We start from the raw sequence: 24,873 nt of genomic DNA on the forward strand, positions 1-24,873 counted from the left end.
AGGCGCAGGCTGGAATGAAAGACCCAGCTCACTTTCGCTTCCATGTTTTCTCACCTCCCCTCGGGTCACACCTGCGCAGTTTGAGCCAGACATAACAGTTGTAGGAGAAAAATAAAATGGGGCTTTGGATCCGCCAAGCCAGATCTTTCACTTTACAGATGAAATAGAACCCGCAGAGGGAAAGACACTTACTGGTGACTGTACAACTGCAGTCCAACAAATAAAGCTGAAGAGAAAATGGAGAAGAAAATGATGCACATGACCAAAGACCTCATCTAGAATGTATTCTGTTGTTTAACTAATCATTTTAAAATTTAAATAGTTTTAAACCCCAGCTTTCACCTCATGAGTTAAAAAACACCACAATGCCACATGGAACTTACAAATCTTCTTCAGCTGATCATATGCATCTTTTTCTTCCTGTCCCATTTTCTTTCTACTCCAACTAGCATCTTTCCCTCCCTGGGCTTCTATTTCATCCTTAAAAGGAAGGAGCTGACCTAGCTGATCTCAAAGCCCATTATTACTCTTTATGATAAAACAAAGCCTTCATTTCATAAACTCAGCCAGGTTGACTGGGTACATATTTACTGGGCATACAAGTGGGTAAGATCCTCTTGGGGCTACAGTCCAAGTCAGACCTGACTACAGTCAGATGTCTCTTTAATTGGGCCCCTGACAGGCTCAGTCTAAGGGCAGTCTAGCCTAGGTCCCGGATTCATGTATCTGGTTGTAATGTTAGAGAACATTAGCTATGAACAAAAATTACCTTGTTGAGAATAATTGCAAATTAAATAACTTGCAAGTTTATTTTCAAAACAAAAACTCAGGGGTGCCTGGGTGGCTCAGTGGGTTAGAGCCTCTGCCTTCCGCTCAGGTCGTGATCCCGGGGTCCTCAATGGAGCCCCACCTCAGGCTCTCTGCTCAGCGGGGAGCCTGCTTCCCTTCCTCTCTGCCTGCCTCTCTGCCTATTGTGATCTCTCTCTGTCAAACAAATGAATATAAACAAACAAACAAACAAACTCAGAGGGGTGCTTGGGTGGCTGAGTTGGTTAAATGTCAACTCTTGATTTCAGCTCAGGTCATGATCTCAGGGTCATGAGACTGAGCCCAGCAACTGGCTCCATGCTAGGCATGGGCCTGCTTAAGATTCTCTCTCTCCCTCTCTCTCTGTTCTCCCCCCTACCCCACCCTCACGTCTTAAAAAAATAAAAAATAAAAAAATAAACACCCCAGAGACACAGTTAATAAAAAATTATGATGTGAGAATAATCTTATTTTAGTTTCTAGTCCCTCATCATTTCTTGCTCTCCTTCTATATCCTATCTTTGGCTCATTTTGTCCACTTCCTGGTTTCTAAGCAGAGTCCCCTGTGTTTGGCTGGAAAAGCCCTCAGATGCCATTAGCGCCTTGACGTGCCTGGTAGGGTCAATCTTCCCACATAGTTAACCACATCCCAGTCACTGAACACCCTTGTCTCAAATAACAGAGGTATCTGGGGAAAACCTTCCTCGAATAGACATTTTTCATAAGTCCAAGCCCATGAGGAAAGAGTGGGGCCAGGCCACCAGGACAAAGATGGGATGCTAGAATGCATCTGGGGCTCCACTGACAAATGAGGAGACTTGAAAAACAAGGGGGCAAGTGACTGGCTGAGCAAGGTGGCTGAGCCAGAAGCTGAAGTGAGGTCTTCCAATGCCTGGCCCTTGAGACCCTTGGAGGGACTACATTGCCCTTGAGGTGACACCACTTGGGTCCAGCCTGAGTCGCCACAGTTAGGTTGGAGCAAGAGTCTGTGGGTCCCTTCAGTTCAGCCCAGAAGAGCAGAATAGCACCAGGGAGGTTTTGTGAGGAAATCCAGGGCAGCGCAAGCTCAGAAAACGTGGGCTCCGAAAACATAGGTGTTAGGTGAAATTTTGTTGAACTGAAAAACATTTTCTGGGGCTTGTAGAGGCTTCAAGCTTGACTTGAGGGTAGTTGGCAAGGTTAATAATGGTCCAGAAACTGCCAAATTAATGTTCGCATTATTGTTATGCAGATGACTTTGCAGGAGTAGGGGGTCCTAGTGGCCAGCAGGTGGCACTAGAGCCCAGCGCTCCGCAGATTGACGCCTGGAAGTTCGGAACTGTAGCAGGTGTTGGTCTGACGTGAGGGAGAGGGCCCAGGCGCGGAGATCTCGCTTTCCTTCCTGTCCCACTCAAAGCTCGGCCTCAGATGTAGCAATAGATGACTGAAGCTACGCAGCCTGCACTCAGCGCCTCTGTCCTATCCTCTCGGCCTGAGAGTGCACGGAAGACAGGGGACCTGAGTTCCCTGTTGGTCCAGTAATCCTGGTTCTCTGGCTGAACAGAGTCGGAGCTACCTGGCATCAGGTCCCACTTTTTCTCACTGGTTCTCGTGGGAATCAGGGGATTGAACATTTTTATGAACGTTTTTAAGGGACTGGAACTTGGATATTCTTGTGCTGTTGGGGAAGGCCCTAGCCAGAAGGCTTGGACCAATGGCAGGGCAAGTAAGGAATTAGTCAAATCCAGGTGGATATTAAAGACCGAGCAGATAGGGCACCTGGGTGGCTCAGTTGGTTAAGCGACTGCTTTCAGATCTGATCACGATCCTGGAGTCCCAGGATCGAGTTCCATATCAGGCTCCCTGCTTAGCAGGGAATCTGCTTCTCCCTCTGGCCCTCACCCCTCTTTTCCTCCCTCTTTCTCGCATTCTGTCTCTCTCTCAAATAAATATTTTTTAAGAAAAGATCGAGCAGATAAATGGAAGGCATTTGGCATTAACGACAGGTCTTTTCGCCTCTGCCCTAGCTAAGACAAAATCCCGCTAAATAGTGCATTATCCGTTTCTCAGCAGAGGCACTTCTCAGAGTGCCGTGGGGTGTGAAGAGGCTTTGGAATACCTGGTGGTCCCCCTGGGCCAGTACCTCAACTAGACGTGTGAGATGGTCTTTTCAGCAGCAGTATTTCCAAGTCCAGAGCAGACGCAGAAGTAGTTGATATGGAGACAGGAGGGCACGGAGAAGAATGTGGCTCTTGATTGGCTGCGAGGCTGGTTAGCCCCACGCCCGCGGCGTAGCCATCAACCCCCAGATGTGGACTGGCCTCGGAGAAACTGGCCTCTCAGCTGTCTTCGCCCTGTGGCCAGACGACATGGGCGGACCAGGATACCTGACCTTCAGCAGCAGAGACGGCCAGGTAGGGCACTACTTCTCCGGAGGGAAGACTGCTGCCCCCCTCTCAGTGCCGTCGGGGGGCCAGAATGCATTCCCTGAGCGGAAAGAAGGGGGCCATGAAAAACAAAACGCAACTTTACCTCATTTGGCAAAAGTCTTCCAGGTGAAAGCTGGCTTTCAGGGCTCCACCTACCACTGTTAGGTTGTCATTTTTGCCTCGTTTTTGTCCTCTGTTTATTCCTTACCAATTTTCCAGTGCATCAGTGTATTTTATTTTATTTTCTAAAGATTTTATTTATTTATTTGACAGAGAGAGATCACAAGTAGGCAGAGAGGCAGGCAGAGAGAGAGAGAGAGAGAGAGAGGAGGAAGCAGGCTCCCCGCCGAGCAGAGAGCCCGATGCGGGACTCGATCCCAGGACCCCGAGCCGAAGGCAGCGGCTTAACCTACTGAGCCACACAGGTCCCCGCATCAGTGTATTTTAAAAGGTTTTAAAACCTATTCCATCCGCATTAAAGTTGCTTAGCCGCACCAGCAGAAACGTAAGTGCATTTGTGAGTTCCTTAGAGGAAACCCACTGATAACCTGACTTGGGAGATCAGGCTTGGCTTCAGCCTTTTTCAACTTTCTCAGTTCATTCTCACACCCCGTTAATTCCACAGCCTCATAATGTTGTGAGCTGTACTCTTCACCCACTGGGAGCTAAAGCGCAGCGGTTTTCCTGCGTTTCCACTTACTACACAATGAGAATTCAGGCTGCTCTCCTTACACACAGCCTGTTCTCTAATTCCCTTTCCCTTTCTCTGGAAGGCATTGGGGATAATTATGTAACACCCCCCCCCCCTTTTTCCCTGGGTGTTTTCAGTGTTTGAGAGTTTTCTTTCTCACATTCATCTTTGGGAGTGGTGGTAGAACCCTGCAACTCCCCCCCCCCCCCAGTGGAGGACTTGCCATTCTGAGGTAATCTTTTCATTCACCATTCTAGTTTCCTTATAGAGCCTGCGAAAGAGGGGTGGTGTCGGGGCAACAGTTAGTAGCAACAGGGCAAATTCAGCACTCGGCTCCCGTTTTGTAATACCTGAGAGTGCTTTGTCTTTCTTTAGAATGTGAAAGATCTAAATCCTCAGCTGAGTCCCGATTACCAATTCTGGGACAGCAGGAAAAGATTCTCTTATTCACTTGAAGTAATAAGTGACTCGAGTTTCTTAGTTGTAGTAGGCGTGGTCTGGGGAATCAGTGTCCAAACACTCAGTAGTGACCCACAGGTGAACGTGGCATAGGAGAGGCAACGGAAATAGCATCTTGTGATGATCACTTCATCACCCTTCGCTGTCCTATTCCTATAGCTGAAGTCAGTACGTAAAACATATCTTGCTAATAGGTTTACGTTTTTATTGTTGGCCTCGTCCACAGCAGTGCACACTAGCTCCCCGAATGTAGGGTCTTTCCTTTCCCATTTGCCGCTGAATCCGGCCCCTAGCAACATGCCCCTAGCACAGAAGAGGTGTTCCGTGACTATTACTGGAATAAATGAACGTACGAGAATCCAAGACACACCACGCACCCCACCGCAGCTCCCTGGGTGTGGCGCAGCGACCTCCCAAGCGGGACCCACACGCGGGGGCCTCTGGGAAGTGTAGTTCTCCACCGCCTCGGAGTTGCGGGACTGAGGCTCCGCGTGCGCAGGCGCACTTCCGGCTCTGCCCCGCCGCTGCGGCCATTGTCCGGCCCCTGTGCGGCTAAAGCCGCTTTGGGCCGTCCCTCCGCACATCAGAATTGGAGAGGACTGAACCTGCAGCGGCTGCAGGAGGAGCTGGCCCCAGCCCCGGGTGGGCCCGACGTCGCGAAATCCGGAGTCCGCAGGAGGCGGTAATTCCGAGTGCGCGGGTCAAGGCGGCACCTCCCACGGTTTGGCTTGTATCCGCCCGGCCGCGCCCACCATCCTGCGGGTGGGACTGGGCGTGGCCAGAGGACAGTGTCCAGGATGCCGAGAACCTTGAATTTGGTATCCGGGAAACGACAGGCCTAGGCGCAGTCCGCGTAGCTTCCCAAGCCTCCCCGGGAGAAGTGGCTGAGGGACGGAGGCGGGCCCGGCGCGGCCGGGAGGGGTCGGCGGTTGCAGCCGGGTGAGTGGGCCCTGTCCTCTCTTCCCAGCCCCAGTCTGGGAGCCGGCCCCAGCGAGGCAGGAATGGCCCCGAGGCCTCCGACGGCCGCGCCCCAGGTGAGCAGCGGGTTCCTAACTTCCCCAGGGCGTCCCTGCCAGCCAGGCCCCCCGGGGCGCGTTTAGAGCAGTCATTGTTTTGCGCCTGGGAGACAGCCTTTCCTAGCTTGGTCATTCCCTCAGAGCCTCCCAGCCCTGCGAAACCCAGGATATCCAGAGCTGAGGAGAGTGGGCGTCCCCAAACGGGGGCCGCACTGTGGGGAGGGGCAACCCGGGCGGTGCGGTTCTGCGGGAAGAGTTAAGAGTGAATGTGTCACTGTTGAGGGTCCTGAGTGCCAGTCCAGTTCCTTGAACTATGTCAGGGAATGGAGAGGGTAGGGTGACAGTAGAGAAAGCTATAGAGGAGGAAGTTAACTGTTAGGGAAGGAGAGAGCAGCCCCAGCCTCTGACCCAGGGGCCATAAAAAGACGGTAGGAGCCGAAGAAGCTTGGCCAGGATTTGCCTTGAAAGAGGCTGGAGGTGGGCCAGGAGGGAAAAAGAAAACACACGGAACAGGAAGGACCTGTCCCATAACTTTTCTTGTTTTTTACCTTAACAAAGATATAATAGTGTATACCCCCGCATGTCCAGCCTGCAGCTTCGTTAATATGAAGCTGTTTTAACTCATGTATTCTTGTGAGAGAGGAGGCATTTTCTAGAAGCATCACAACTCTGAGGTTATTCACTGATTTACCTAGAGTATGTGTGAAAATATAACAAGGTTCAGATGGTATTTTAATCCACACACTCTTTAGAATTAAGGAAAAATCACAAACTCCAGTTGCTAAGTGTGTGAGACCATCAGAATCAATCCAGGGGCGCCTGCCTGGCACAGTTGATTGAGAATGTGACTCTTGAACTCCGGAATGTGAGTCTGAGCCCCACGTTGGGTATAGAGATTACTTAATCCAGATAAAAATACTGATTAGTAATATCATATAAAAAGTTTATGGTAAATTAGCGGCACCTGTGTGGCTTAGGTGTTTAAGCATGGGACTTTTGATTTCAGCTCAGGTTATGATCTCAATCAGGGCCATGAGGTCAGACTCTATGCTCAGCAGAAAGACTGAGATTCTGTCTCTTCCTTTCCCTCTGCCCCCTTCCCGTTCGCGTGCATGTGCGCTCTTTCTCTAAAATAAATAAATCTTTAAAAAAATAAATAAAACAGTTTATAGTAAATTAAACATATAATGCCTTTATATATTTTACTTCTTGTTGTGTGTTTTTGTTTTATAAAGGTGAGCCTTAAGGAGTAAAACAAGTAACAATTCTAGAACAAGAGAGTTGTTTGGTTTGACATGAACCAGTGCAGTTCCATATAAAGTGCTTCCTCAGCAGGCTGTGGGAATTAGGACTGCTTAACACACTTAACATCTCATGGGCGTGATGATCCTTTCATTAGGGGTTGCCTTTTTTTCTTCTTCTTTTCTTTATTTATTTTTTAAGATTTTATTTATTTGATAGAATGCATACAAGTAGGGGGAGTGGCTGAGCAGGGAGCCTGATTTGGGGCGGGGCTCCATCTGAGGACCCTGGTATCAAGCTGTGAGCTGCAGGCAGATGCTTAACTGACTGAGCCACTCTGGTGCCCCAGGGGTTGCCTTTTTTTTTTTTTTTTTTTTTAAGATTTCATTTATTTATTTGACAGATACAGCGAGGGAACACAAGCAGGGGCAGTGGGAGAGGGAGAAGCAGGCTTCCCGCTGAGCAGGGAGCCAGATGCAGGTCTCCATCCCAGGACCCTGGCATCATGACCTGTGTTGAGGGCAGGCGCTTAATGACTGAGCCACCCAGGCGCCCCAGGGGTTGCCTTTTTAATGGTGAAAGTGGATTTGTGTTCTGAGCAGTGACTGTTAGGGACTGCTTTAAACTACACTTTCAAAACTTTGTTGCCCAAGTACTCTAGTTCAGTTATATTCTCTTGGGATGGCCTGACAGTCCCCTTGGATTACCTAATCCAGGCTGCAGGTAATGACCCTGGTGGAAAGACAACATCTGAATCCACAAAGGGGGTTTGTTGGTCAGAAATTTCCCTTTGTCGAGGTTCCTTTTCTCTGAGCTTGGCCCTCCAGGGAATGCAAGAGATGAGTAATCGAGTCATGTGACTGCTTCTCCTGGAGGTACTTCTCCTTCTCCTGCAGAAGTATATAGCACAGGACAGTGATATTTCTGAGGTCCAGAGGCTGCTATGCATACAGAGAGGAGAGTGGAAATTCTGCCTGTGGGAAACAGTCAGCAGAGATGCCACTTCTGCATAGGAGCAGAGTCCAGCAAGTGAAAATGAAGGGGGTGGAGATAGAGCTGATGGACTTGGTGCGTCAGGGACGTTGGGAGGCAAGAAGATGAAGGGCGTGATCGTGAAACTGTTGTCGCGTGTGACAGTGGGTATGGGCCACCGGCAGTGGGGAAACGAGAATAGAAGGGAGTTCGGACGTTTTTCTTTGCTGCTGGGGTAACCCATTCATTCATTCATTTATCTATTCATTCGGCTGATAGCCGTTGAACCCCTGTGATGTGCTAAGACACTTTTCTAAGTGGTTGGGATATATTAGTGAACAACGTTTGTAATCTCTGATTTTGGGGGGCTTACGTCCTAGAAGGAGGAGACAGAAAACTGCAGTAAGTAACTTTTATAATATCCTAGAAGCTGACTGTACCAGAGGGGAGAAGAAGGTAGAGAAAAGTAAGGGAGATGGTGGGGGTAGATTGTGATCAGGGTGCAGCTTAAATAACGAGGTAAAGGTAAGCCTTATGCTTACTGAGATGGGGGCCTCTGGGTGGACTGGCAGGAGGCAAGGGAGTCCGTGGGGCACAGGGCTGGCAAAGAGTGCCCCAAACAGCAGGATGTGTGCGTCATGTGTTCAGGGAGCTGCGGGTGGTTGGTGTAGCTTGAGTCACTGTTGTTGAGCAGGAAACTAAGATGACTTTTTCTTCGTTTTAAATATTGCCGTGAATGACGAAATTTGGAGCAAGAGTTTCAAAGTCAGAGCTCTCCTGAAGAGGTGTTTGAGGGGTGGGACCTTCCTCCGGCATTTGGCGAGCAAACATCTGAAGGGACTCCAAAATGGAGGGGAACAGCAGCGGGAACAGCAAAATGGATTTTCACTGAAAATCCTTAGGATCTATAGGATCCTTAGTAGCTGTGTGTAAACATTAGGTATCTTTCTCTTCATTATATGCACTATGTTTTTAGTTAGGAATAAAAAAAGGTGAAACCACCAGAACAGTAAGAAATGGGGAAAGTTTTAGAAGAAAAAAGTTGCATATGGATTTCAGGTTTACCTTGAAGGGGAGGAAGTAGAAAGGGACCAGGACCTGGTCTCCATGGACTCCAGATCCCAAGAGCTCCGTGGTTAGGCTCATCGGGATGCACAGGCTCAGCCAAAGCTGTCTCGGGTCACGCGGACTCAGACAGGATGCTCCTGGACCTCCAGGGGCCGCCAAGCCACTTGCTGAACGAGGTCAGGGAATGTTCAAGCTCCCTATGTCCAGAGGTCCCCTTTCTTAGCCTCCTCCTGAGCTGCCTGGAGCCGGGCTTCAGGCCTCAGCCCAGACACACTTTCCCCTTTTGTGAGTTCGCACAGCACCTGTGCAAAGCAGTCCTAGTGCTGTTTTTATGTCCTAAGGAGTTGTGTGTTTACCCATCCGTGTCTGTACTAAGCTTTCAGCTAGCTCCTTTAGGGCAGGGCCGTTTGTCTGCTTTCATCTTTCTCCAAAGTACACGCTCTGTAAGCGGGTGTCAAAGTAGCAAGCATTCCTAACCACTTAACCCCAGCAGTAATTCTGTACTTTGTGTATTTTCTACTAAACTAGCAAAAACTATGTTTTTCTGGTAACAGTGACCCTAATTTTCTGATAAAATAATTGTGCGAAACAGTATAACTTTCACTGAACTCTTTTAAGGAATTTCGTCCTTTTTAAAATTTTTATTTTTAGTTTTTTTAAAGATTTTTTTGAGAGAACAAGAGAGAGAGTGAGAGAGCACAAGCAAAGGGGACAGCTGAGGTAGTGGGAGAAAGAGGCCTATTGCTGAGCAGGAAGCCCCACGTGGGGGCTTGATACCAGGACCCTGAGATCATGACCTGAGCCGAAGACAGATGCTTAACCAACGGAGCCATGCAGCCACTCTTTGTCCTTTTTTTAAATTTTTTTTTTTAAGATTTTATTTATTTAGAGAAAGATTGTGAGCAGGAGAGGGGCAGAGGGAGAGAGAGAATCTCAAGCAGACTCCATGCTGAGCATAGAGCCTGATGTAGGGCTGCCTCTCATAACCCTGAGATTGGGGCCTGAGCTGAAATCAACAGTCAGACACTTAACCAGTTGAGCCACCAAGGCTCCCCAAGAAATTTTGTCTTTAAGACAATGTTGGGATGTCAAAACCTGTTCTTCTAAGACCTATTTCAAAAAATATTTTAAATAATGAATACTGTTATGCTAAAACAATTTTTTTAAGTGCTGAAAAAAAAATAGAGAAGATTTTTAAAAATTGTTTTAATTTAAAAATTAAGATAGAGAAGATAACTTTTTACTAAAAAAAAAAATATTTTATTTTTTCCCTCTCTTTTCTATGTCTTGTATATCTTATCAGGGGTACCTGGGTGGCTCAGTTGTTTAAGCATCTGACTCTTGATTTTGACTCAGGTCACGATCTCAGGGTCATGAGATCGAGCCTCATGTGTTGGGCTCCACGGAGCTCAGAGTCTGGTCAAGATTCTCTCTCTCTCTCTCTCCCCGCTACCCCTCCCTCTGCTCTCTCTCAAACAAATGAATACAATCTTTAAATATTTATCTATCTATCTAATCAAAGCATGTGAGCATATATATAATACAGATTTTTTTAGTTCAAAAAAGTCATTTGTGATCTTTGTTTAGTACCTCTTTGTTGTGATGAGTTTTCTTCTTTTTTTTTTTTTTAGGATTATTTATTTATTTATTTGGCACACAGAGAGAGAGAGACAGCAAGAGAGGAAACACAAGCAGGGGGAGAGGAAGAGGGAGAAGCAGGCTTCCTGCTGAGCAGAGAGCCCAGTGTGGGGCTCTATCCCAAGACCCTGGGATCATGACCTGAGCTGAAGGCAGACACTTAACTGACTGAGCCCCAACTTCTGGGGTTTTTTTTAAACACTTTTGTTTTTCAGATTTTATTCATTCGTTTGAGACAGAGCATGAAGGGGGGTTGTGTAGCAGAGGGAGAAGGAGAAGCAGAGTCCCTGCTCTGCTTGGGATGATTTGGGAACAGTTGATTTCATCCTCAATTATTAAGGTTTTTACTTTTTTGCATCAACATTAGTGATTTAAGATTTTAAAATTACCCATTTCATTAAGATTTTTCACATTTCTTAACACCTGATGTGTATTTTACTGGTTTGTTTATTCCCTTTAAAGTCATTTGTTTTGTTGTTTCTTTTTTTTTTTTAAGATTTTTATTTTTAAGTAATCTCTACACCCATTGTGGGGCTCCATCTCAGAACCCCGAGATCAAGAGCCACACACTACACTGACTAGGCCAGCCAGGGACCCAAGTTGTTTTTCTTTTTCTTTTCTTTTCTTTTTTTTTAAAGATTTTGTTTATTTATTTGACAAAGACCACAACTAGGCAGAGAGGGAGGCGGGGGCGGGTGGGGGAAGCAGGCTCGATGCAGGTCTTGATCCCGATGCAGGTCTTGATCCCAGGACCCCAAGATCATGACCGGAGTGGAAGGCAGAGGCTTAATCCACTGAGCCACCCAGGAGCCCCCAGTTGTTTCTTTTATATACAAGATAGGCCAGAGGTTTTTCTGTTTATCTGGTACTTAAGAGGAACCAGCTTTTGAATTTGGCTCTCAACATCATCATTTTTGTGTTTGCCCCTGCTTTTTATTTAACAAAAATATTATTTATTTATTTGTTTGTTTGTTTGTTATTTATGATTCTGAAAATGATTCCTCATTTTCCTTCAGTAGGAATGACCCAGAATGGGTGCCTAGGTGGCTTAGTCAGTTGGGCATCTGCCTTTGGCCCAGGACAGGATCCTAGAGTCCTGGGATGGAGCCCTCATTGGGCTCCCCTCTCTTTGGGGAGCCTGATTCTCCCTCTCCCTCTGCCTGCCGCTCTCCCTGCTTATGCTCTTTGCCTCTGTCAAATAAAATCTTAAAAAAACAAAAAGAGTGATCCAGACTCTATATTCATTCATTCAGCAGACATTTTTGGAATACCTTCTCTATGCCAGGCAGTGGTTCTTAACTAGGGTCACATTTCATAAGTAGTCGGGCGAAGATGCGTGCTTCCTTTGTGACGTCAGTAGGGCTTCATTGAGGAAATTTAGTGAGAGGGTGTACATAAATGACTGAGCTCAGTGCCTGGCCTGTGGTGAGTGTTCACTGAATGTTACCTGTTGCTCTTTTATAATGAATTACCTGAGGAGTTTTTAAAAGTTGTTTGTCAAGGCCCTCCATGCATGGCAAGTTTTCTAAGTTGCTCTGCTGATTCTGGACAATTCCACTGTGCTTAATTTTTGAAAAAAGAGTTTGAGAAGATGTTGAAGGAGTCAAACATGACCAAAAAGCTACAGTTCTAGGGACGCCTGGCTGGTTCAGTCGGTAGAACATTCATGTCTTGATTTTAGGGTTATGAGTTCAAGCCCAAGTTAGAGAGAAAGATTACTTTAAAAAAATAAATAAATAAAATCTTTAAAAAAAAAAAAAGCATATATACTTAAAAAACAATCAAAACACCAAACAGCTACTATTCTGAAATGGAGATATGGACCAAATGATGAACGGGGAGGCAGGGAGATGAGGGATCTGGAAAAGCTTCAGAAGGGAAGAGACCATTGGACTGGTTCTAGAAAGGGGAGTAGGAATTTTTCCTATAATGCTGAGGGAAGAAAGTACATGGTGGTCAGATAAGATGTACAAAAGAGAATGCTGTAGTAAGGGCAAGGAGTCCAAAATTGGTGAGCAAAGGGGACAGATTTGGAGAGAAAGCTGTAAGGCTGCATCCCTATAAAGTCCCTTTAGAACCACTTTTGCTGTATCCCAAAGATTTTGGACTGCTGTGTTTTCATTTGTCTCCATCTATTTTTTTATTTCCTCTTTGATTTCTTGGTTGACCCATTCACCGTTTAGTAGCATGTTATTTAACCTCCACATGTTTGTGTTTCTTCCAGATTTTTTTCTTGTGGTTTCATAGCATTGTGGTTGAAAAAGATGCATGGTATGCCTTCATTCTTTTTGAATTTCTTCAGACTTGCTTTGTGGCCTGTCATATGAACTGTTCTGGAGAATGTTCCATGTGCACTTGAAAAGAAAGTGTATTCTGCTGTTTTAGGATGGAATGTTCTGAATGTATCTGTTGGCTCCATCTGGTCCAATGTGTCATTTGAAGCCATTGTTTCCTACTTGATTTTCTGTTTGGATGATCTATCCATTGATTTAAGTGGAGTGTTAAAGTCCTCTGCTATTATTGTATTACTCTTGAAGACTTTCTTTATGTTTTTTATGAGCTGCTTTTTGTATTTTGGTGGCTCCCATGTTGGGTGCATGAATATTTACGATTGTTATATCTTGTTGCATTATCTCCTTTATGATTATATAGTGCCCTTCTTTGTCTCTTGTTACAGTTTTTGTTTTGTTTTGTTTTTCATGTTCTTTTTTTCAGATTTTATTTATTTGACACAGAGAGAGAGATCACAAGTAGGCGGAGTGGCAGGCAGAGAGAAAGGGGGAAGCAGGTTCCCTGCTGAGCAGAGAGCCTGATGCGGGGCTTGATCCCAGGACCTTGGGAACATGAACTGAGCCGAAGGCAGAGGCTTTAACCCACTGAGCCACCCAGGCGCTCCTGTTTTTCATGTTTTTAAAAGATTTTTATTTACTTATTTGACAGAGAGAAAGTGAGCGCAAGCAAGGGGAATGACAGAGGGAGAGGGAAAAGCAGACTCCCGGCTGAGCAGGGAACCAGATGCCAGACTCCATTCCAAGAGCCCAGGATCAAGACTTGAGCCAAAGTCAGACTCTCAACCGACTGAGCCACCCAAGCATCCCTAAAGTCTTTGTTTTAAAGTCTGTTTTGTTCAATATAAGTAATGCTACTCCAGATTTCTTTTCACTTCCATTTGCATAATAAATGCTTGCCTATCTTTCCACTTTAAACCTGCATGTCTTTAGGTCTGGCGTGAGTCTCTCTTAGGCAAGATATAGATGGGTCTTATTTTTTTCTCCATTCTGTCACCCTGTGTCTTTTGACTGGAGTGTTTTGTCCATTTGTGTTCAGAGTAATTATTGGTAGGTGTGTACTTACTGCCTTTTTGTTACTTGTTTTATGGGTGCTTTTGTAGTTCTTTGCCTTCTTTTGCTCTTTTCTCTCTCTCCTGGCTTTCCTTAGTGATATACTTGGATTCCACTCTCTCTCTCTCTTTTCTTCTTCTTCTTTTTTTTTTTTTGGCATGTCTGTTACTGGTTTTTGGTTTGTGGTTACCGTTAGGTTTGTATATAGAATCTTGCGCATATAGCAGTCCGTATTAAGTTGATGGTCTTCAGAGTTTGAACCCATTCTTTACTCTTCTCCCCGCCAACATTTTAGGTATATGGTGTCACAGTTTATAGCCTTTCATTTTGTGACTCCCTTGACTGTTTTTTTTTTTTGTACATATACCAATTTTTTTTTTTTTTTTTTGGCTTACTGCCAGGCTTGTGGCACTGCTTTGGACGAACTCTGGCTAAGGGTATATTGGAGGGAGCAGGTCTGCAAGAGAACGCGAAGGTTGGGGCACACGGTGCCTGTAAGGCCCTTAATTGTCTGGTGTGGGGCAGGACCTGCAGCCTCCTGGGAAAGCTCCTGCTTAGGATGGGATGTAGGGTGAGTCCACAGAAGAGCACTGGGGCTGGGTGTCCTGTGAGCAAGCTGGGTGGAGAGTGCTCACACTGCAGGGGTTCCCAAAGGTGCCCATGTATTCAGGGTGGGGCGTGGGGGAGGGAAATGGCACCTGCCAGCTCTTTTGTTCTTAGAGAAGTCTCCCAGAGATTCCTGCCCCTCCAGCAGGTGGTCTGAGATTAGGAAATAAATCTCTTATCCTGTACCCCAGGTCTTTTTCAAATTGCACCTTCCGTGGTATTATTTTTCTGGGGCTGTTTGTTGTGCCTTTTTTTTTTTTTTTTTTTTTTTTAGATTTTTATCTATTTATTTGACAGAGATCACAAGTAAGCAGAGAGGCAGGCAGGGAGAGAGGAGGAAGCAGGCTCCCTGCCAAGCAGAGAGCCCGATGCGGGACTTGATCCCAGGACCCTGAAATCATGACCTGAGTTGAAGGCAGAGGCTTAACCCACTGAACCACCCAGGCACCTTGGGCTGTCTCTATAAAGGCCGGGACTCAATTTCTTATCACCCTGTCTGGCTCTTTGAGAGCTGAACCCAGTGATTTTTTTTTTTTTAAGTTGCATGGGGTACCAGGTAGCTCAGTCAGTTGGGTGTCTGCCTCCTGCTCAGGTGATGGTCTCAGGGTCCCGAGATTGAGCTGAGCAGCTGGCTCCCTGATCAGCAGGGAGTCCATTTCTCCATCTCCTCCACCCCTCCCCCAGCTCATGCTGTCTTTTGCTCTACTCCCTGCTCTTTCTCTGAAATAAATAAAATCATAAAAAAAAAAAACCTTTATTAAATTCCCATGTGTTAAGCCCCACTTATTATAAGAACGTTCAAAGTTAGGCCCCTCTGATTTTGAAAGCTGAATGTTACAGGGATTCATCTTGCCAGTGCAGTCCCATGTGCCTGGGGTGCCTGGGGTGCCCGGGGTGGGGATCTGCTTCTTTTCTTTCTCTGTGCCCACGTTGTTCCGCCCTCCTGCAAACAGTCCCACAGATCAGTTTGGCTCCTCACCAGGCTTCACCCTTCCTACTCTCTTCGTTGTGACCTCTTCTCTACATTTCTCTGTGGAGAGTCTGTTCTGCCAGCCTTTAAGTCATTTCCTGGGCTCCTTGCACTGAGGCGGGTGCTAAGTATATCCACAGGGTGAGGTGGAGATCTAGGACGGTCCAAAACAACGGAAACTACCTACATAATTTTAAATTTTCTAGTGGTACAATGTAGAAAGAGATGGGTGAAATTAATTTTGGTAATACATATTATTTAACCCAATGTATCTGAAATATTTCTAAATGAATCAGTATTTTAAAGTTACTAACGAGATAGTTTATTTATTTCTTTACTTTGGTGCTGCTTTGAAACCCAGTGTGTAACTTATACTTGCCACACAGCCGAGTTTGAATTAGCCACATTACAGGTGCTCAGTTGTGACATGTTTCTGGTGACTACCACATCAGCATGCATCTAGAAGGTTACTGCCTGGCTTAATGGTATCATTGGCAGGGGAGGTTTTTGAGCAGAATTTGAGAATGAAAGGGAGGGTCTATATGTAGGAGATGTTTTTTGAGGCTCTTGGTGATTCCAGGGCATAAAGGAAAAATGAGACAAGGATAAGGTCCAGGTTTCCAGGTGAGATGCTCTGGATGATCATGCCCTTAGCCTAAGTGTGGCGTGTGTGTGTGTGTGTGTGCGTGTGTGCGCGCGCGCGCGTGCGTAAAGGAGTAATAGTGGTTTCTGTCCATGCTCAATGGTTAGATATGCCCTTAGCCCAGTTTGCAAGGCTGTTACTGGTCTGGTATCAGAAAGCACAGAGTACTTGAGTGAAAACCCTACACTGTGTCTTAGCAAATGCAATGCGTTCTAATTGGGGAAACTAACTTTGGTCTTAGAGTAGTTTGTATAAATGTGATTGTTTTTACTTACTAGCTACCATTCTCTGGTTTTCAGCTTTGGGAAGTTTCTAAGTTACAAAGTTTCCCGAGTTAGAATCTGAGCAGATTTCTGCTCTGCAGTTGGCACATGTTGGAGTGGGAGGTGGTATCTCTATATCTGCAAGTGTTGTTCTGCAGAGCTCCAAGTGTCCTTTCACCCTTCTGCTCTTAACTCTTGGGTTTTCAGCTCTGGGAACCCAGCGAGAGATGTTATAGATGAGAAGATTGGACCAGGAGGTCCGTGATTCACCCAAGGGATTGCACGTTATCAGTGGGCCACTTTTTATGGGCCCAGGAAATCGAGTCTTCTCAATGTTGTATATGCTGTTTCTAGTTCTTTGGACCTTTTATGTTAACATGACAAAGGCAAAATACTTGATACTTCGTGATAACCTTCTTAATTTTTAGAGGGGTTGATAATGAGGTCCATTCATATCTGGAAGGAGGGTGAATGCTGTCGAGTTGAGCTCTCGGAGTGGCTCGTTCACACCAGAGGTCTCAGTACATTTTACCTGTTTAATATTACAAGCTCTTGATTGTCTTTTATGTACCAAACTGATTCTGACCTCTGGGGATTCAAAGGTGCCTAAGACAAGGTCTTGACCCTTTGGAAGCGCAATGAATAATAGGTAACAGACAATATAACGTAATGTCTTATGAGCGTGCTAAAGGGGGCCCAGGGAGGAGGGTTATGGAAGGTGTGAGGCACTTGGCCCAGACATGGGGGTAGGAGAGGAACCCCAGAAGAGAAAACTTTACAGAGTCTTGCTGAGAGAATTAATGTTACCTAGGCAGAAGAGGGTAGGCCAAGCATTTTTACAGAGGCAAAAGAGAGTGTTTAGTTTCAAGTTGTAACTCTTCTGCAGGCTGAATTATGGTGTCCACAGTTAGGAAAAGCCAGAGGTAAGGCTGTGGAAGTAAGATGTGGACCAGGTTATGAAGGACTCTGAAGGTCACATGAAGGAATCTAATTTTTAATCAAAGAGAAACATTTTTTGGGTGCTTGGGTGGTTTAGTCGGTTAAGCATCTGTATTCAGATCAGGTCATGATCCCAGGGTCCTGGGGTTGAGTCCTGTATTGGGCTCCCTGCTTAGAGTAAGGTTTGCATCTCCCTCTGCCCCTCGTGCTTGCCCCTTCTCGTGCTTGCTTTCGCACACACGCTCTCTCTGTCGTGCATACATGCAAAAATAAATAAATAGAAAATCTTTAAAAAAAAAAAAAGAAAAGCATTTATTAAATATTTCTGGAACACCTACTATGCACCAGGTCTGTTCTAGGCACTGAAGAGTCAGACATGAAGAAAATAGGTGATAGTCAGGCTCTCCCAGAGTTTACATTGTGCTCTGCAATGCATACTATAAGCAAATGAAAATATATGTTAGGTGGGAAGGACTATGAAAAGGAAAGGAAACCAGAGCGACAATGCAGGGTGGGATGCTGTTTTATGCAGGGTGGTCAGGGACGTTTGCTGTGATGAGGTGACATTGGAACAAAGAGCTGGAGCAAATGAATAGGGAGCCACATGCAAATCTGCAGGAAGAAGCTTCCAAGTCAAGGGAATGGTCAAAACAAAGGCTCCAGAGCAGAAACATGCTTGGTGTGTTCCAGGAATCTGAAGGAGGAAGAGCAGTGGGTCAGGGATGAGGTTCAAGATGAAGTCAGAAACGTAGTAGGGGACAGAGTGGCAGGGGGATGTGTAGGCCACTGTGAGGACTTTGGCTTTTACTTGGAGTGAACTGAGATCCTGTTGGCAGTTTTTAAGCAAAGGAGTGAATTGATCTGACAGATTTTAACACGATCACTCTGTTTGATATATGGAAGACAGACCTCGGAGCAGGGCATAAGTGGAGAAGGAGAGAAGTTAGGAGGTTGTAGCAGTAGTCCAGGTCAGAGGTGATGGTGGCCTGGTTTGTAACATGATCAAAGGTTTGCATTTTAGAAGACTGACTCCCAGAGCGGGTAGGAAAGAGAGTTGTGGGACCAAGAGTAGAACAGAAGCCAGTAGTTGCCCTGTTGAGGCAAGAAATGACATTTGTTGAACTAGACATTTGTTTACAACAAATGTTGCCATGAGTGCAGTCTGTTTGGGGAAGCAGAAGAAAATCAGGAGCCCATGTATTAAATACAGGGAAACTGGGGGCACCTCTGCTGGCTCACTGAGAAGAGAATAGGACTCGATCTCAGAGTTATGAGTTCGAGCCCCACATAGGTGCAGAGATAATTAATTAAAAATAATAGAGATGCCTGGCTGGCTCTGTTGGAGGAACATGTGACTCTTGATCTCTGAGTTGTGAGTTCAAGCCCTACGTTGGGTATAGAGATTATTTAAATAAATAAACATTTAAAAATAATAAGTTGATTGGAGGGACCAGTTAGGCAAAGGAATCCAGGTTGGCTGACAACCAAAGGGGCTGTATGTTTACAAGACAGAGTAGGCAATGAGGAGAAAGTGTTATTTCTTACAACCTGACTTAAAATGCCTGCCTCGATCCAACCCCTTTTACCCTGCTGGCCATGCCCATCCCAAGCCCAGCCTCTCTTTTCAAGCTTGGTAGTCCCCAGATTGGATTCCCACTTTCTTCTCCGATTCAAATGGTACTTACTTCTTCAGGCCTAGCGCATAGCCAGCCTTATTTTCTGTCCTCTGCAGGCCTGTGGCACCTCGCTTTACTACGAGTTGTCTCATACTGTGCTGTAATGAATAAAGCATCTTAAAATAGACTGGAACCTACTCAAGGACTGCAGTGTTTTTCAGTTGCATATTTCCTTCTGCCACAGTGGATCTGGTAAAGCCAGGCACCTAGTGAATGTCTCCTGCCATCTTCCCTGGCACAGTCCAGATCCCTGATTTCTGTCGGAAAAATCTCTCACATTCCAGCACTTCCTTGTTCCTGCAGGAAAACAGCCACAGTGTTGAGCAAGAATACGGTATGGAGGAGCCAGTGTTGGGTGTGGATGTGGTCATGATCCTCTCTCAACAGGAGGAGGGCTCTCTCCTGTCTTCTCTAGAATTCACATCTCTGTCAGGAAACCAAAGTTCAGTGTGAATCAGATACTTGCTGGACACTGTGTTTTCAAGTTAAAGAAAAAAAGGTACAGTCTCTGCCCTCATAAAATGCTCAACATCTAACTAGGAAAACAAGTATTAAATAGATTATTAGGTTTATTCAAATAGTCATAGGTGTACAAAATGGCTTAAAACACATAATACCAAAACAAAAAACAAAAAACAAACAAAAAAAACAAACCCAAAACACATAATACAGGGATTGACCCTCCAGTGGGGGATCCGAAGACTTCATTGAGGATCTGTTAACCAAAACCTGAAGTATGAAATGGAATTAGCACAGGAAAGACAAGTGGGAAGGTGGGGAGAGAATGATACCCCGCAGGAAACTGAAGTAGCTCCAGAGGAGCTATAGCGGGGCCCACAGAGAGAGAGGGACACAAAATAAGGCGGAAACTTCCATGTAACCTTCCCTTACTGCTCCAGTTAACCCAGCTCTGCTCTCAGTGCCTTTTCACACTAATTATCTTTACCATATTTTACTGTATACATTTTGAGATCGAAATCCAACCAGGACCAAAGGAAATATTTCAGGTAGGGCATGTTGACAGGTATCTCATAGCCTTAACAAGGCCTGGTAAGACAAGACAAAACTCAGTCCTTAAGTACTGGAACTGATGGAGAGGCATGGGGTTCTTAGCCAGCCTAGGTTCATTGAGTAGTAAGGAAGAAGTGATTGCAGGGGGTAAGAATTGGGAAAAGACCTTGACCTAGCAATTCCAATTCTAACTAGCTATATCTACAAAAAGGATTTACTGTGGTAATGTTTGTAGGAGCAAAATACTGACTAATTGTCCACTAACAGGAACTGGTTTATTCACTCACCAACCATTTTTTTTTTTTTAAGGATTTTATTATTTAAGAGAGAGAGAGAGAGTGATAGAGCATGAGTGGGTTAGAGAGGGAGAAGCAGACTCCCCGCTGATCAGGGAGCCTGACATCAAGCTGGATACCAGGACCCCAGGATCATGACATGAGCTGAAGTCAGACACTAAACCGACTGAACCAGTTAGGCTCAGCGCAGCCCCCTCACCAAGCATTTCTTAAACATCCACTCTGTGCTGGGCATATAAATGATTAAGATAGATAAAGTCCCTCTTCTTGTGGAGCCCATGGTGGCTGGGATGGGGGGCAGACAGGTTAACAAGTTAATCTCAGATTATTGTTGAAAGTACAGGTGTCCTTTTTACCTGCATGTGTTTGGTTCCTCAGTTCAAGTGGCAGGGATTCGGGCAGTGAGAAGTGCCTGTGTTTGGAGGAATATTAACATGGTATAGTGCGATGGGGAGTAAATTGGAGGGAGGTGCTAGGGCAACTTTCCTGAGGGGTGTGCTCAAGATGAGAACTGAGTTTCTAGTTAGAAACTAGTTTTCCACCATGTAGAGATCCTAGGGAAGAGGGTGACAAGTATAAAAGCCCCAGGGTAGGAACAAGCTGGATGTATTCAGGGATCAGCAAGGGCAGCCTGGCCGGAGTCCAGTAAGTGGTGGGCATGTCTGGATCTCCTCCGTAGGACAGTGGGGTGCTCTTGGTTTTAGGCGATGAATATGTTATGGTACTGTTGTCTGTGGAGTACTATGAGACAATTCAAAGGGATATGGTGGAATTATTTGTACTCCTATGGGAGGATCTCCAAGATACATAGTTAAATGCAAAAAGCAAGTTGTAGAGCCATATGTAAGGTATTTCACAAAACAAGACTCTCTGTATGTGTGAATGAAACATGGAGTAGGGACTCTTGCATGTATGTACCGAACTGTTCACAGTGCTGATTTCTAGGGAGCACGGTGAAAGGGGTGAAGGAGGGCCATAATTTTTACCCCCCCCCCCCTTATATCTGGATTTGGTAACAAAAGTGCGTGGGCAGTGAGGAATTGATGATTGTGTGACAAGGCTTGGCTTTCCAAGAAAACATAATAGCTAAGAAGGGGTATGGGCTTGCAGAACATGTTGCCCCTCATGACATTCCTGCCTGCCGTACTGGATTCTTTACAAAATTATGTGAGCAGCTAGTGTATTTAACCCAACATTGCCCCCTCAGGATGTCAAATGTGTGATCACTGTTTCTGATAGCCCTGAAGTATGTTCCCAGTGTTGCCATGGGAACATCTGTAGTGTGGATCCCTAGTTGAACAGGAATGTGATCCTACAGGAATCAGTGACATTCAAAGATGTGGCTGTGGACTTCACCCAGGAAGAATGGCACCACGTGGACCCTGCTCAGAGACGCTTGTACAGGGATGTGATGCTGGAGAACTATAGCCACCTGGTTTCTCTTGGTAAGGACTGAGTCAGTATCTTGCCTACTGGCAGGTTTTTTCTTTCTGAGGTGCTAAGATTGTGGGGCTCGTAGATCAGGTGGCCATGAGCAGGGTTGCCTCACAATTAGAGCTTCTTCTTCTCTTTCGGACTCAGCTTTATAGTTCCCTGAGCCTGCTCTTTAGGTAAAGTTCTTTCTTTTGCAGAACCGGAAGTAGGTCATTTGGTTGCATGACTCCTCAAGTTGCACCTTTTTTTTCCCTTCAGAGTTCCTGAAGATCAAGGACTAGTACTGACTTGTAGGAGGGGTCTTTGTCCACTTGCACAAACAACCAAATCTTGTGTATTTACCCATGAGCAGGGTATCAAGTTTCCAAGCCAGAGGTGATCTTCAAATTGGAACAAGGAGAAGAGCCGTGGATATCAGAGGGAGAAATCCAGAGACCTTTCTGTCCAGGTAAATGAGGGGGAATGAGGCATGCAGGAATCCGGGCGCACAGTGGCACAGCTGGGGCAGGGCAGAGTGCAGAGCACCTTCATATTGGCGCCTTGGGAACTCCTAGACCTGCAGAGGAGACGGAGCCATCTCCCTTCTCCAGTAGGGTGTTCCTGCTGCTGGCAGGTCTCAGAGGAAAATGTACCCCTTTGTCCTACACAGAATACCATTCATATACTGTGACCCGATTGCTGGATTTTCTCCTCTGGTGTCTTCCGTCTCCCATCATGATTAGCAATCCATTTTCTTATTCATTGAGACATTAATTGAACTCTCATGTCCTCTTGTTTTGTCTTTCTGCTTTTACAGTCGGTGGCCCCAGACTTGTAGGCAGTACCCATGGCTTTGATTCTCCCATCTTTTCATAACTTGCCTTCAGACTTCTTTTCCTCAGCACACTCCTGTACCACCTCTCTGGAGAAGAGTACCACCTTCCTTCCATCCTGTTCTCATGCCAGTGTGCTTCATTGCCTCTCCACGGTTCCTGGAGTATCATCCTTTCCTGATCTCCGGGCTTACTAAGTACTTTGTAGCTTTAGGTCTTTGACTTTGCTTGGTTTTCTCCCTAAGCGAGAGGGAGATGCTCTTCCTCCCCTTTTCTTTCTGTATTACCCCCAAACAAGGGTGGTAGTTACAGAGCTTTATTCTATACTTTGGACCTAGAAATAATCCTTACTTGTACCCTGGTCATTTTTTTCCCTTCTCGTAGGACCCATCCTTGTGGAAGTCCCATGCAATTAAATACCTAAAATCTAAATTAATCATCTTTCATCGCCAGCCAGCATATTTTGCTACATTACTCGTTTCTCCCTTTGCCCATTAGAAACCACTGAATCTCTAATCCCTCAGTACAAACAGCCCAGTCAGTTTAGACTTCTTGCAGTTCAGGTTAGCTTCCTCTCAAACTAGGCCCCACTTGGAGATTCTACAATTCCCAGTTGAAATTGATCAGTCTTTTCTTTAATAAGCAATATTGGATTTTTAAAATCATAGCTTTTTTGAGATATAATTTAAATGCCATAAAATTCACCTTTTTAAAGTGTACAGTTTCGTGGTGCTTAAGATATTTACTGAGTTGTGCAACCATCACCATTATCTAACTACAGAAAATTTCAACACCCCAAAAGAAGCCCCATACCCATTAGCAGCCACTCTCCATTCCCCTCAACTCCTGCACCCATTAATCTTTATCAATGGATTACCATTTCTGGATATTTTATGTAAATGGAGTAATATAATATGTAGCCTTTTGTGACTGGCTTCTTTCACTTAGCATAATATTTTCAGGGTTCATTCATGTTGTAGCATGTATTAGTACCTTCATACTTTGTATTGCTGAGTAATACTCCATTGTATGGACAAACCACCTTTTCTTTATCTACTCATCACTTGGTGGACCATATTGGATTTTAATGCTCTATCTTCATAAACCACTTACCTCTGACAAAACCTTGCTGTTACTCCCTATACCCCGTTATAGGAAATAAAACTCCCCCTCGACTTACAGGGCCCCTATCATATCTTCCAGGATTCTCTTTCTGTTCCCACTAAAACAAGTTCCACTTGGGTTGAACTTTTTAATGTTTTCTGTAAGTAATGTACAGTTTCCCTAGTCAGGTGATACTCTCTACCTATCCAGAGCTTTCTATTCCTTAAGTTCAAGGTGTCTGTTCGATCCATGAACTTACTATGTATTTATGTATTTATTTCTTCCTTCCCTGAGCACAAATACCATTTATATCATCTTTACTGCCCAAGCTCAGATTTTAAAAATATACCATCTGATGGTTTTCCTTTTTTATCAAAAAATTGATTCTTATTTCTAAGACTTCAGGCTCTTGGAGAAAGAGTCTATTGTATTATCTATGTATTCGGTATTACAGAGCACATAAAAAGCAGTCAGGAATTACTTGATTGTTTTTTCATGTGATTGGGGAGAGAACTTTCTCATTCATTCATGTCAGCATTTCTTGAATATCCCTCTGAGAAGTATTCTAGAAGAAATACAAAGCATTTTCTGTCATTTAGAAAATTAGAATTGAGTCTTGTTCCAGGATAAGGAATTTTGAGGCTTAGGGCCCCTTGATTGTTGCTTTTTTTCTCCTGACACTTTATGAATATTTTCAAATGTATAGGAAGTTGAAAAAACTATACAGTGAACACCATATACCTACCACCAAGATGTTACAGTTGTTAAAATATTATTACGTTTGCTTTATCACATATTCATCTATCCCTTCTATCAATCTTTTTTTGAAATCTGTCATACTTTTTGATGCATTTCCAACTAAGTTGCCAACACAAGTACATTTCACTCCTATATTCCTGTGTATCATTAACCAGAGTTCAATATTTATGGGGCTTTTTCCAAGAAAGACATGCATACAGTAAGATATGCAGCTCTTCTAAGGACCAGCCAGTTGATTTTGACAAATGCACTCACCCATCTAACCCAAATTCATTTCAACATAGAACATGTCCATCACCTCAGAGCCCTCCTTCTCCTTAGTTTTTAAAAGTTACCGTTTTTAGAGGCTCCTGGGTGTCTCAGTCATTAGGCAGCTCCCTCGGCTCAGATCATGATCCCAGGGTCCTGGGATCGAGCCCCACATCAGGCTCCCTGATCGATAGGAAGTCGGCTTCTCCCTCTCCCAGTCCCTCTAATTGTAGTTCCCTCTCTTGATGTGTCTCTCTCTGTCAAATAAATAAATAAAATCTTAAAAAAAAAGAAAAGAAAAGAAAAGAAACCTAGAAACTAATTGCCTGGTATTAGTATTTTGAGGTTAAATAGGGGTTTGGTTTTGGTTTTTTTTGAGATTTTATTTATTTATTTGACAGCACCAGCGAGCATAAGCAGGGGAAGGGGCAGAGGTAGAGGAAAAAGCAGACTCCCCACTGAGCAAGGA

The 24,873-nt window shown here is 45.0% G+C and overlaps 1 protein-coding gene across 4 annotated transcripts in view; it reads left to right on the plus strand.

The window, feature by feature from the left end:
• The window catches only part of ZFP90 (ZFP90 zinc finger protein), a 99,008-nt gene that overhangs the window by 69,573 nt on the left and 4,562 nt on the right, over nucleotides 1–24,873 (plus strand). Inside the window, exons 1-5 of one of the 4 annotated variants that reach the window (XM_059383905.1) lie at nucleotides 5,029–5,047; nucleotides 5,333–5,399; nucleotides 13,242–13,417; nucleotides 21,365–21,491; nucleotides 21,833–21,928. In XM_059383905.1, coding sequence (XP_059239888.1) covers nucleotides 21,458–21,491; nucleotides 21,833–21,928 — 130 coding nt within the window. In that variant the 5' untranslated portion in view covers nucleotides 5,029–5,047; nucleotides 5,333–5,399; nucleotides 13,242–13,417; nucleotides 21,365–21,457. The other 3 variants (XM_059383904.1, XM_059383906.1, XM_059383907.1) reach the window with 3 other exon arrangements.

Source organism: Mustela nigripes, chromosome 17, assembly GCF_022355385.1.
Source record: "Mustela nigripes isolate SB6536 chromosome 17, MUSNIG.SB6536, whole genome shotgun sequence".
Classification (NCBI taxonomy): Eukaryota; Metazoa; Chordata; class Mammalia; order Carnivora; family Mustelidae; genus Mustela; species Mustela nigripes.